At 43.0% G+C, this 13,052-nt stretch overlaps 1 protein-coding gene across 2 annotated transcripts in view; it reads left to right on the top strand.

The window, feature by feature from the left end:
- XYLT1 (xylosyltransferase 1) overlaps positions 1 to 13,052 on the top strand; it is a 206,855-nt gene that overhangs the window by 98,663 nt on the left and 95,140 nt on the right. For both annotated transcript variants that reach the window (XM_072877552.1, XM_072877553.1), the window contains one exon: positions 5,241 to 5,769. In XM_072877552.1, coding sequence (XP_072733653.1) covers positions 5,241 to 5,769 — 529 coding nt within the window. The remainder of the gene's footprint in view (positions 1 to 5,240; positions 5,770 to 13,052) is intronic.

The following is a 13,052-nucleotide window of genomic DNA, read 5'->3' as shown; positions in this document are numbered from 1 at the left end:
CACAGTTTTCGCTATTAGTCCCCAAAGGGAGGCTGTGTCACTCTGGGGCTGCTGGAGAAGTGTGCGTAGAACCACACAGAAAGGGAGTGTTTTCCCAGGACTGTAGTGGAAGCACAGTTGAAATACATGCTCTTGGGTGGCATGTGTTGTGTTTGACACCTGTAATACTGGGTAATTTTAATAGGGTAGCCTCTCAAATAAGTTGGCTTTGGATAGAGCCTCTTCTGATCTATGTCTATTCTAGAGAGAATTACGCTATTGCAAAGACCAAAATGGTACTTTCCACAGTAACTTTTTTGTGCATTCTGTGGATGAGATTAAGTCTATATGACAGCAAAAAATAGCAGTGTTAGGTGTTGGTTTGAAAATACTGCTTTCATCTTTGACTGTGGATACATACAGGCTATCTTAATAGGCTCTCTGCTTCTAATTTGATCCTGGTATAACCTTCAATTTTTTCAGTGTATTTAATGTGATTTGCAAGCACAAAGAGAGATAAGAAGGTGCTACTAACGAATAGCTAGACAAAAGTTGAAAAAGGTGATGATTCAAACAACGAACCCACTGACATATGCCCCATGGTACTGTCAGAACCAGGAATGCCTGGTTTCAGTATCATCTTTCTCCAGGATGACTTTGTCCTGACTTGAATGTCTTAGACATCCATGGAAAATAAAGTCTGCAGTTAATCCAGCACTGTAAAAATTAAATATTGCAGAGCAAGTAAAACCCATCCTCCTGTAGCCAGCTGAAAACCAGATGTGCTGCTTTTGTTTGTACCCCTGAACTTCACAAATGAACACAATTTATTGTCAGCAGCTGCTGCTGTTTTGAGCTCAGAGTGCTGAGCTTCATTTCCCCTGCACTGCAAACATGTGTATGTTCTGCTGTCACGTATGGATCCTATCTTGAAATCGTTATGCTGTAAAAATCACGCTTGGCTTTCGTGAAAGTTATTGTGAGATAGAAATGCAGATTAAAGGATTGCAGGATGGAGATTTCTGGTTTTGTGGCATTTAACACTTGCGTCAACAGGTGTGGGACTGCGTGAGGCTGGATTTGACTGTCCAACTGTGGTATTTGTAACACGTCCTTATTTTTCAATGTATATCTATAGCTCTTGGTTGGTACAGTTGTTCTACAGACTGTGCTTTATTTTTAGTCCTTGCTCCTCCCAAAGAGACGTCTCTGCAGACACTGGGTGTCATCTGTGGCGGGGTGGTTTTGTGGTGTTCGCTGTCCCTGCTGGCAGGGAAGAGCTACAGCTGAGCTTAGTTTTGTGTCTGCCTTTGAAGCATTTAAAATTCATTTGTCTTTTCAAATTCCAGCATGTAGACTTGGAAAAGCATTTCCCAGAGGGGAACAAAGCACTTGAAGGAGGAAAACCATTTAAAGAGGTGAACCGTACACCAGTAAATCTGCTGTTTACTTTGCTTTTTTCTCCTGAGGTTTCATCACAGCTTTCTCCCGCCCTGTGCGAGCGCAGTGCATCAGCCGGGTGGGAACGCCCTGCTTAAACACCCGGAGCTGCAGCCTCCACCAGTGCCGGGGGAGCTGCGCAGCTGGACCAGCCGCTCGTGGGCACAGGGGTGGTGATATGGAGAGCGAAGATCCCGACGGAAACATCACATAGGGATCATGTCAGATACTGTTTGAAATGGGAACGGGCCCGCACCTCATCCTTTGACACTTTGTCAAGCTACAGAGAGGTTTGGATGGGGCAGGTGGGGAGAGTGTGGGGCAGGGCCGTGCACTCCTCGGGACACGGGAGGGTGTGTGCCTGTCGCTCTGGTTCAGGCCAATGTCTCATTTGTGGGTAATAAGAATTACCATGAAAAACCAACAACAGTGAACATCTCCTCTCCCTTCCTTTCCCCTTTATCAACATGACATTTGCTGTACAGATTAGGATTTAAATTTTTTTTTTTTTTTTTAGCTTAAAGACAAAAATTGTTTAGCAAGAGTCAGACTGTGAGAGGGAATGTTGCCAAGATACACAGAAATATCCTATCGCAGCATCGCGATAGGAGATTTAGAGACCTTGGAAAGAGTTTAAGACGACGGCAGTTTTTTGTGTTTTTTTTTTTTTTTTTCCCCCTATTATTGCAGCTTGGTGGAATGCTCCAGTTACCGATAAAAAGTGCTTTAAACTGTATTAACAATGAAAACTAATGATAGGGATGCTTTGCATTACTGTGGAGTGGTGTCCCTGTAGCTCTCTGCACACTGCTGCTGTTGAAACACAACAAATAGACTTCACATTTGCTGTTTCATAGTTTCCTTCGTATTTCACATACTTAACCTGTTGAAGTTTAAGGACTACTTATAAAGAATAGCTCAGGCTGTATTTGGGATATAAAATTTATATTGATAGAATTAATAGCATCTTGGATGCCTCTTGTATTTAAGTTTCATGTAACTTAGGGACAAAACAGTTGAAAGAGACAAGGGAGAGCCCTGGGTGACTCGCTGTGGTTATGGATTGCACCATCCACACAGATTTACCTCAACCCTTTTGTGTCTCATTTATTTATTCTCATTTATACATCCAGATGTCTGCCACTCCAGATAGCTCTGTGTGTTCCTGCCTGCATTGGAGGGCTGGTACAATGTCCCGCTGTCAAAAAGGGAACAGTATATATGTGTTAAAGGGTAATTGCAGTGTGTTTGTTCTGATTCTTTGTGGTCAGTGTAATTTAAATTGGGTATATAGCTATATATACACACACACACACGGCCATATATACATATATATATATACATATATATATATATGCACAAGAGTGCAAGGCATCTTGCATTTAATTATTAGATGAGGAAAAAAGGTGAATTCTGCCACCAGCTTTGAGGAAATGTGACAGGACAACAATTAAAGTTTCTGAGCTATGTCATGTATACAAATCCAAGATCCAAGTGCATTAAAATAAAGCAAGTCAAAATATACTGTCCAAAGAAGGGCAACGAAGCTGGTGAAGGGTCTGGAGCACAAGTGTGATGAGGAGTGGCTGAGGGACCTGGGGCTGTTCAGCCTGGAGAAGCGGAGGCTGAGGGGAGACCTTATCGCTCTCTGCAACTCCCTGAAAGGAGGTTGTAGCCAGGTGGGGGTCGGTCTCTTCTCCCAGGTAACAAGTGATAGGACGAAAGGAAGTGGCCTCAAGTTGTGTCAGGGGAGGTTTAGACTGGATATTAGGAAAAATTTCTTCACCGAAGGGTTGTCAAGCATTGGAACAGGGTGCCCAGGGAAGTGGTGGAGTCACCATCCCTGGAGGTATTTAAAAGCCATGTAGATGTGGTGCTTAGGGACATGGGGTAGTGGTGGACTTGGTAGTGTTAGGTTAATGGTTGGACTCAATGATCTTAAGGGTCTTTTTCAACATAAATAATTCTATGATTCTATAAAAAATGCTATTCTTTTTTCTCCTTAAAGAAATAAGACAGAAAAAAGAATTTGTTTCATGTATGCCCTTAAAAATTAGATAATTTTTTTTAAAAGATATGTTCTCTCCAAACTAGAAATATTTTGTTTTTAAAAGTTTGGTTTTTGTTGTGTGTGGTGGGTTTTTTTTGTTGTTTTTTTTTAAAAAAAACTTCTCTGCATTCCTCTGTATTTGATAGCTAAAGCTACTTGTGAGCTGGAGATATTAATGGAGAGAGAATCACTTCAGTCACTCACAGAACCACATCTTCTAATGAATAAACTATTCAAACATTTCTTATTGCTGAGCTGCAGAGGTCAAAGTGATGCTGACTCCCTGCATGGCCTTGGATAAGTCATTATCTCCCTTTCCTTCCTCTGCAGAACCTGACTGTTAAATAGTTCCTCGCAGAAGAGGTGTGAGAAAGAATTAGCTAATGCTGGTAAAATGTTTTGAATACAAAATGTGGTTCATAGGTGTTAAGAGTGGCTCCCATCAGTCATCGTTAGCAGATGCTGTCATTTACCAGCTTCTGATTTTTTATTAGGTCTTTCACCAGTAGAAAGAAAACAGGACAGACTCAAAAAGTCTATCAATATTTATACTCCTGTCTTCAGATGTTTTAGTAACAATTCCCCATTGATTTCATCTGCTACTGATCACTTTAGTAAATTGAGATATTTCCTGTTCCACGGGTCTAAAAATTGTGTGTCCCCCTAGTCTGAGGACTAGTTTCTGCGGTTGGAGCAAAGGTAGCTCAACCTCCCCCACCCCTGGCTATCAGACAGGTTCCCATTTGATAGTAATATACACATATAAGTGCCTCTCAGTTTTGTTCTAGTCTGTCGCATCTTTTTTAGAGCAGATTGCCATGTTCTCTGTTGTCTGGGATCCCTGGGATAATCCTCCTTTTTCTTTTGGTGTTGTAAACTTGCTCTGCTGTTGATGGGCTAGGACGAGTTCCCATGGTAATAGGTGGATGCGGGGGTGAAATCGTGAAGCAAAGCATTACTCTGCATCAGACAAATATTTTACATGGTCTGTTCCTTTTCCTTTACATGATATATTTTAAATGTTGCAACGTTATGGTCTGTGTATTGCCCAGCGTGGGGAAGAGGAACATGGTGGTTGAGAGCTGACATGGGCCTGGCTCTGATGCTCCTGGGGAGCCCGAGCGCCTGCAGCTGCTCACCCAGCCTCTCACGCACGGCTTGTGCAGCCACAGCTTCCCACCTGCCGCAAGGCTGCAATGCACCCCCTGGGAAACACCTCTCCAAAGTTTTATGATGTCGAAACTCAAAAAAAACCAAACCAAAGTTAGGAAGGGTTTGGTTTGTAGCAAGGTTACTTCAGTGAAAGAAAGCTCGGGCTATAAAGTCACATGGTGCTTTCTGCAGAGGAATGGGGCAGTTCCTGGGGTGCCAACCTGCAGTCATTAACACAAGGGGTGAAGGAAAGCATTGAAGGACCTGCTCTTCACTCCATTGAAACCTGTGTCGGTTTTGCCATTGATTTTTAATGGTGTCAGGGTGAAGTCTCTGGTTAATAATTGCTCACAAACCTGAGTAAAACCTCCCTGCTCCATCTGAGATGGGGGCTGGACTCTGGATTGGTGATGAAGGGAGTGCAGGCGGTGGTTGCACTGGCTTGGGCAGCTCAGAGGCCTCTCTCAGCTCTGTCTTTCTGTTAATGTACCCTAACATGGGGATTTTTTGCAGTATGTTGGATTGTAATTGATTTATGTTTTCATGTAAGAAATGCTTGTAATGTATGGGATGTCACTATTTTTAGTAAGATGAGTATAATTTTTCTCCCCATTTATAGGATGGCTATTTTTCCCACCGACCGAAAGAGAAAATGCGAACAGACAGCAATAATGAAAATTCAGTCCCCAAGGACTTTGAAAATATTGATAACAGTAACTTTGCTCCCAGGACTCAGAGGCAAAAACACCAGTCTGAGCTGGTGAAAAAACCCCTTAGCAAGCAAAAGGAGCACTTGAGAAAGAAACTGGAAGAGGAGAAGATGAAGGAGAACTTGCTGCTGGGGAAGAACTCCAATGAGGTGGTGCAATTCAGTGATCACCCCGGAAAAAACAGTAGCAGCAGCAACAACAATTTGAAGGAGATTCACAGGTCTCCCAGACAGCATCATTTAAAAAAAAGTGGAAACAGCTCCCCTGAACTGAGATACGACCAACCACCAAAGTGTGAGGTAACGGGCAAAGAGGCAATCTCAGCCATGTCCCGGTCTAAATCTAAGCAGTGTCGGCAGGAGATCGCAGAGGTGTATTGTCAGCACAAGCATGGAACGCTGATGCCGGAGAAGGTGACGCGTTTCTGTACGCTGGAGGGTAAGTTGGTAGATGGTGAAGGAGAAATAACACGGTATCTCGGGGGAAGGATTCTATATAATTGAAATGGCCTTTTGATGACAAAAAATGGCTTTATTGCAGGAATATATAATGTACTTAGTCTGTGAAAATGAGGGAGGGTTTGAGGATGTTTTAAACAGATATGGATGTCACAAGATCCTTCGTAGATTCCTATAGAATTTCTTTTCACTTTACTTCCACCAGATTTTATTACACTATGTGATCTAGGTATTCAGCTGCTACTCCTGTTTCTTTAAGTTCTTAATCTACAGACACAGAGAAGCGTAATTGAAATCTTGTTATTCTGTACAGGAGTTGTGTGCTTTTTGGGGATCAGGGAACAGCCATGGTGAATTTTGGTGCCTTTTGCTAATCGATAAATGAGTGGCATTGCTGTTATGGCCATATGGCCTTTTTTCTGGCACATTGGAGTCCTAGTTAATAACCAGGACTGCTAAGCATTTTGATAACCCAGATTATTATCAGAAATACGATAAAAAAAAATTCCAAAAGCATGGGGAAAAAAATCCAATTTTGTGGCTCACTTCTATTTTTAATGTTCTTCAATCAGCAAAAGTAATTTTCAAAATCACTGTTGTAGAGAATCAGTTACCTCTGCTAGCCTAAGCCAAGCTTTGATTTGTTGCTTTTGGTTTCTCCATGCAGTCAGATACATGAGGTATCTCTCAGCTCGCTGTCGGTTTGCATGTGTGAGCTGACCTTTTCCTACTTTTCAAGAAGAGTGCTTCATGTGCCACCATTCATTTAGCTGTAAGCTTCCCATACAATAAAGTGTCTTTAAAAAAAAAAAAGCATTGATCAGTTGATCAAAGTAGGTATTGATCAAGGAACAGCATTATCCACAGCAGCACTTGTTTATACAGTGCTCCAAAGTCCCCACCCTGTAACTGGCACTTCAGCCCACACGTGTAAGGATATGCTGATGTCTTTGTCCAAGCTGAAAGTGCAGAGGGACTTTTACAAACAAGAGAATAGGTCTTGCTTTGAGGTGGGACAGTAAACCTGGTGAGCCATGGCGATTAGGGGGTGTTTAGTTTCTTTCATTAGGAATATTTAGTTACATCCGCAAACCCCCATGGCTTACCTGTTTATTGCACCATAGCAAAGCAGTGGTTACTATTGGGTAGTTTCAGTGTGGGAGAGAGGAGGATCCATGTTGCTGTTGCCTAAATTAGGAGGCTAAAGTCCTTGTACAGACAGTGGAAAAGAGGAGGCACCCCAGAGGATGTTTCCAAACAAGAGCATCTCTCTGTAACAGGAAGCTTAGGCTTTTAATTTAGATGATGCATATTACCAGGATGAAGGGTGTGAGCCAGCCCAATGGCTCACCACCCCATTTCCCACCCCAGTGCATCTGTGACTGGCTTTTTTGTTTTGTTTTTTACCATGTCTCTCTTGGTGTGTTTTCTTCCTTTCTTATCATGGTAATACTCAAAATTGTTAAGCTGGGTGGACAAACATTGGAGACAAAGAATTAATAGAGCAGGCAGAAGACTTGGTGTTCAGTGGGAAGCAGGGAGAGGGACAGCAAAGGCAGCACAAGTTGAAAGGAAGGTGAAAAAACAGTAGAGAGGTAAGAATTGAGCAAAACCAGACATCAGTGACAGGCATCAGTGAGTACTCCCGGGTGCCACTGGTGGAATCCACTGTGATAAGCGTGTCCTTAGTATCCTTTCCTCTTCTCCTCTAATGACAGGAGAGTGAGCTCTGGTCTGTGAGAAAGCTGATGGAGGTCAGCACCTTGCAGAGACTGTCCTACACTTTTTGGGATCAAGGACATATCTTAGTAACGTCGTCAATGCTCTATACCTTGTGTAGGGTAAATGCATCATCACATATACAAATATGCAAGCGATATCCTGGAGAGAGCTGGAAGATGTATTGTCATTAGTGTGAGCGCACACTGCAGCTGTGTGCAATTTTGTGCACACCCATGATTCCATCCCCTGCCTGGTAATCTGTGTCCCAGGGATGCAGGGTGACTTTCCAGAAGTTTTAAACAACTGCCATTCTTAAAAACAGGCTTCTCAAGAAATATTTATTGCTTTTTTAAGTACAGAATCTATCTCATATGCCCTGCAGTCAGGATAATAGCATGGTCTTAGAACCAAGAACAGTGTCACCTTTTACACTTGAAGCCTTTCAGCATGCATGTACATTGCACATTGGTATAAATGCTTGCTTTGTAATAAGACATAGTACAACGTCCAGGAAAACTGGGAGCTACAAACATGACTAGAGAAATGGAGAAGTTGACCAAATATCGTTTTATTGTAAAATATACGTGAGTTTAATAACAACTCATGAGGTATGGATGTATACCACGTTAAAAAATTAAGTGTCAAAAGTCTGTGGCTACAGTTTTTAGTTTTGCAGTGCTAGAGTTTCATGTAGATTTTTATTTTAGGCAGTGATGCTTGTTTAAAAAGAATAATTTAGGGATGTCTTAACTTAGCCAGATGGATCCTTGTGGAAAATGTTGACTTTTCTTTGCCTCAAGGTTATTTCCTCCTGCCTATGCTGACAGCTGAAGTTAACCACTTCAACAGCCAGATTTCTTTGGCAGAAAATCTGGACATCCTGTGTTACATACAGGTTTGCTCTAGAGCAGATTTGGGAGCTTTGCTGTGGGGACGTGATAAAGCAGGAGCATACTGAATGGGACATGAGTTGCTTATGCAGGAGGCACCAATGCACAAGCAGACTGGGACATGAGACCTATGGAGGAGATCCAGACTTTGAAGTCACTTCTCAAATGTCTGAATACAGGACTATCAAGACAGACATGTAGGAACCCCAAAACTGAAGGTGCCCAGTGCCTACTGGCCTTACATATATATAGCTTGGTAGGTCCCTTAAATTTTACAGCCCTGTTAGAGATACATTGCCTGAGTTTAAGTGTGTTGTGGTCTCAGATCTCTCCTCCCCACTGCAGAACATAAATACTGCTGTTGTTCACTCACAGACTGGCTCCATCCCGCATGAAAGGTGTCTTCATCAACTCCAGAGGTCCTTTAAAGGAGTTGAACTTGGTTAGAAGATGTTTGTGAAGCACTGGCCATCAGCTTTTGGGGTTATAAGACACCCCATTGTAAGGATTGCTGGTGAGGGGAGGTCTAGGTAGAGCTAAGAAAAGCTATACGCTGTTTGTCAGCAAAAGTCAGACAACCGGGGGACTCAGTCTATGTATTCAGCGTGTGAGTGCTATTCCCTTCAGTTTGGTTTGAAAAAAGGTTTCCTGTCTGTTTTCAGCAGAGCTGTGAAGTATAAATATTTATGCGTTGGAGCAGCACATTCATCCATTATCCCAACATATAAATGTGTTCCCAGTGCTATGGCTTCCATTGAGATGTCATCCAGCATTTAATCCCCTTGGATCCTGTCTCAGCTGATCAAAACCACAAAGTTGCTAAGTGTAGCTGTCAATCATGGACATGACTCCATCCAGCTGGATTGTCATAAATGTTAAGTGATACATTCACTTGAGCGGTTATCAACGGGAACAGGATCTTACAAGCTGTTTCTTTTTTCTTTTAAGTATTTTATTGTTTCCGAAGGCAACAGGCAAAGGAAGTCAAATATAACTATCTTCAGTGTATAAAAGAAAGGATTGTTAAAACCAAGAGCATCGTGTTTACTACCTGTTTGGCATGCAGGCATTATTTCCATGAGAACAAGAGGACATGGGCTGCAGTCCCTCTAAGGACATTGCAGAGAGACAACACTGCTGAAGCAGCAAAGTGGGACATGGCAACTTTACCAGTTACCCGACTTGCAGAGCACCTGAGCTGGCATTTCCCAACAAGCTGGTCCTGAAAACAGGGCACAAACACTACAGAACAGGGGATTGGTGTCAAGGGCTTTAGGTGCAGCCTTATCCAAAGTCATGGCTGAGATCAGGGCAACAAGCAGCTTGCAAGTCACCCTTCACTCAGAAGGGAATGTTTGGAGTTCATAGAAGTGTGTTTTGAGGGAAAGTGCAGTCAGTGAAGGTAAGAGGGGAAAAGTAGGTTCAGCACAAGGTTAGATGAGGAAAGGGCAAATCCAGTCCTGTGCATGTTGGGGAGAGGGCAACAGGGAGGCATCCTTTTGGGGAGTTCATTTCTTCTCAGGAGATGTGATATGGAGGTCAGCAACCTGTGGACAATGTGGCAGATTGTTTCCTTGCTGGGGCCATTTCCAGCCTGGTCCTATACAGGCCAGACTAGAGACACTGATTTCCCTAGTGTGCCAGACTCGCTTCTGCTCACGAAAGCTGTTGATGGACCTGAACCAGCTGCCTCCCTTCCTTGTCTGCCATCATACATGGCCCTCCTCTTGTGCAGAGGTACTGGGAAGAAGTAGAAGTTTCAATGTGAATTCTTGACTCTAAAATAAGCTTCACTCTGTACCTAGATAAACTCCTCTTTGACAAAGCACAAGTGGCCTGATCTGTGCCACGTTTCCCCTAGCAGAATCCCTTATTACCAGGGGCAGGAGTACAGTTTAGAATGGCCACTGTGACCCTGACTGCTGAGACTGCTGCCCAGTTTATTGGGCAGCAATGCAATTACAATTACACAACTCCACATTTCAGCATGCGTATTGAAGTTGGGACTTCTACTTGCAGTCTTCCTTCTGCGATGAAAAAAGCCCAGCTTCTGACCCACTGGCTGCATTCAGTCCCTGAATTCTCTGTTTTTCACTCCCACGTGGATCATGGTAGTTTGTAGCTCTGAATCCCTTGCCTTGCAAGTTTGCTAGATATGCAGCACGGTTCCTCCTTAGGCATTGGCACCAGGTCCGTGAGTCATCGCAGGCACAGTGCCAAGTGGTATCTGCATCAGTCGTCCTCTGGGCCAGCTTCTCTATGCTGCCATATCCCCAGGGGAGACTCTGGCCTAATCCTCATCATTAATTACCCAACTGGGTTTATGCTTGACCCAGATCTATGGCCCCAGATAGACCAAAAGTATGTAACAGGGTGGGGGTTTTTTTGAGGGGTGTTTTCTAAGATGTAGTTCTGGCAAAAGAAAAGTCCTTAGAAAAGCAGAGAGCCTCAAGTGAGCCTGATTTATTTCCCCTTGGTTCTTCTGTTGTCTTTTCTTAGTTTATAGATCAAACAGGTTTTCTGCTACCTTCATTCCTGTGAGGTTAACCCAACTCATAAATAAAGTAGAAAAATAATCAAGCTACCCTCATTCCACATCACTCATCAGCACTGAAAGAGTTCTTTGCAGATTGGACTGCTTTCTTCCTGGTTGCTTATTGATAATGCTGCTCTGGCACATTGAAGCAAGAGTTTTCAGTTTCTTACAGGCTGCTGAGAAGAAAATTTTCCATTTCATTTTAGAAAACACAGCTTTCTTTTGGTTTTCAAACTGAGAGAAAAGGGCTCTGGAGCTCTGTTTACTGAATAATATGCACAGGTAATGGCAATCTGCATGTCTAGAATGGTTTTATCTGACTACTTCAAAGCACTCAACAGAAAGAGGTATGACTTGCAGGAAAGAAGAGGATAAGCCACTAAGATGCCAAATACTTTTGGGGTGGAACACAGCAGTTCTTCAAGACATGGAAATGAGAGCATCCTCTATATAATTTTAAAAGAATGGGAGCTGTAACTAAGCAATTACAGAATTTCATCCACTCAATACGCATCTGTATGCACACAGTGATGTATAAACGTATGGCTTTGTTTAGCTTTCATACTTTTGGCAATGCATTTTTGGACTCACTAGGTTTGATCTAAAGATTATTGAAACCCTAGATTTGTCTCTTTCTCCTGGTTTCAGGATTCCCAATGACATTGGCTGCTGCTGCTTTTCGGTACGTTTAATCTGTTAGTGTGACAAAAAAACTGTGGTGAGCTATACACAGTTTAAGGAGCATGTAAGAGCCACTGCACGTGCGGCCCAGGCAGCATTTTAATTTGCTGCACCACAGATGACTCCGGTTGCAATAAATTTACTGTGAGTAGAATAATTGCAAAATAACCCTAACTGAATAGTTATCAGCGAACAACATCCTGTGGAACAAAACTGCTTGCAATTAATAGCATTTAAGCCATACGCTGGTATTCTGCAGAACACTTAAGATGTAATTACACCGTGTACAGAGATTGCGTTCTGTTCTGGAAACCATATTTCCAGCACTTCTTTCATTATAAAGGGCCGTTTCAAGATTCAGTACTTGCATTTTAGGTGAAATGGGTTTATGAAGAGTGTCTCTCCTCTCCCCTTGCATGTGTAAAGCAGAACCAACCCTAATAAAATCAGTGAAGCTGTGGCACTGTAAGGAGAAAAATGAGATCTCAGGAAGAACATATGTTGCCAGTGTTTATCGATTAACTTTTATTATGGCCACACGTGCAAGTTTGGGTACTTAAAATTAGGATGTAAGTAATGAAAAGATACTTAATTGTTTTGGCTGAAGATGGACCCTACCTCATTGTATTGATGAGGACTGGTGTATATCATTTACGTGATGAAAATGCATGTAAATGCTAGGACCCAAAGTGCACGTAAGCCCCTGTGACCAGACTGGATGTGCAGGCAGGCGTCCCACTGGAGGGCTGCCTGCATTGCTGTTGGGTGAGCAGAGCGCTCTGGGCAGTTGAAGGGAGCGATAAGGCAGCCTGATGTAAGAGCTGCCAAAATGCTTCCCCCTGCTCACAGCTGAGTTGTTCCCTGGGCAGAGGGCCAAATTAATGAATTATCGTCAGAAACTGGATCTGGCCAGAAACTGGACAAGTTTCTTTGCAGAAGGAAGATCTGCGTACACCTTGTAAGGGTGCTGGAATTGCTAGAAACGTCCTTGTGGCATCCCAAAACAGGGTGACATTGTTTTGCCACCTCCCTGCATCGCTGGGGACAGCTGCAGTGTAGAGGACAGGAGACTGGTGTTTCTCAGGGATGGGTGAGCTTGTGGTGTTGGAGAGTTGAGGGATTCTTCTCCCAAAAATAAGGCTGTTTTGAGCACAGGCTGGCTCTGTCAATGCTGTCTTGCGTGGTTTCAGCTTTGGTTTTAGAAGAAATTCAGTGAAGGGAAAACTGTTGGGTGTCTGCACCAATTAGTCCTTTTATTTAAATACAGACAATTCCTGTCTAGGTCATCTGCAAGTTTAGAAGTGGGAAAATGAAATCAGACTGATGTTCCTCTGTTTTTTCCACGTGATGCTACTGTCTGGTCACGTTTCTCCATGTTAGGCCTGTCTGGTCACCTGTGGATCTGGCGGCTGCAGAGTTGGTTCCTGACAGGCC

This window comes from Ciconia boyciana, chromosome 13 (genome assembly GCF_034638445.1).
Source record: "Ciconia boyciana chromosome 13, ASM3463844v1, whole genome shotgun sequence".
NCBI lineage: Eukaryota > Metazoa > Chordata > Aves > Ciconiiformes > Ciconiidae > Ciconia > Ciconia boyciana.
Note: the sequence above shows the minus strand (reverse complement) of the source record. Positions and strands in the feature narration are given on the sequence as shown.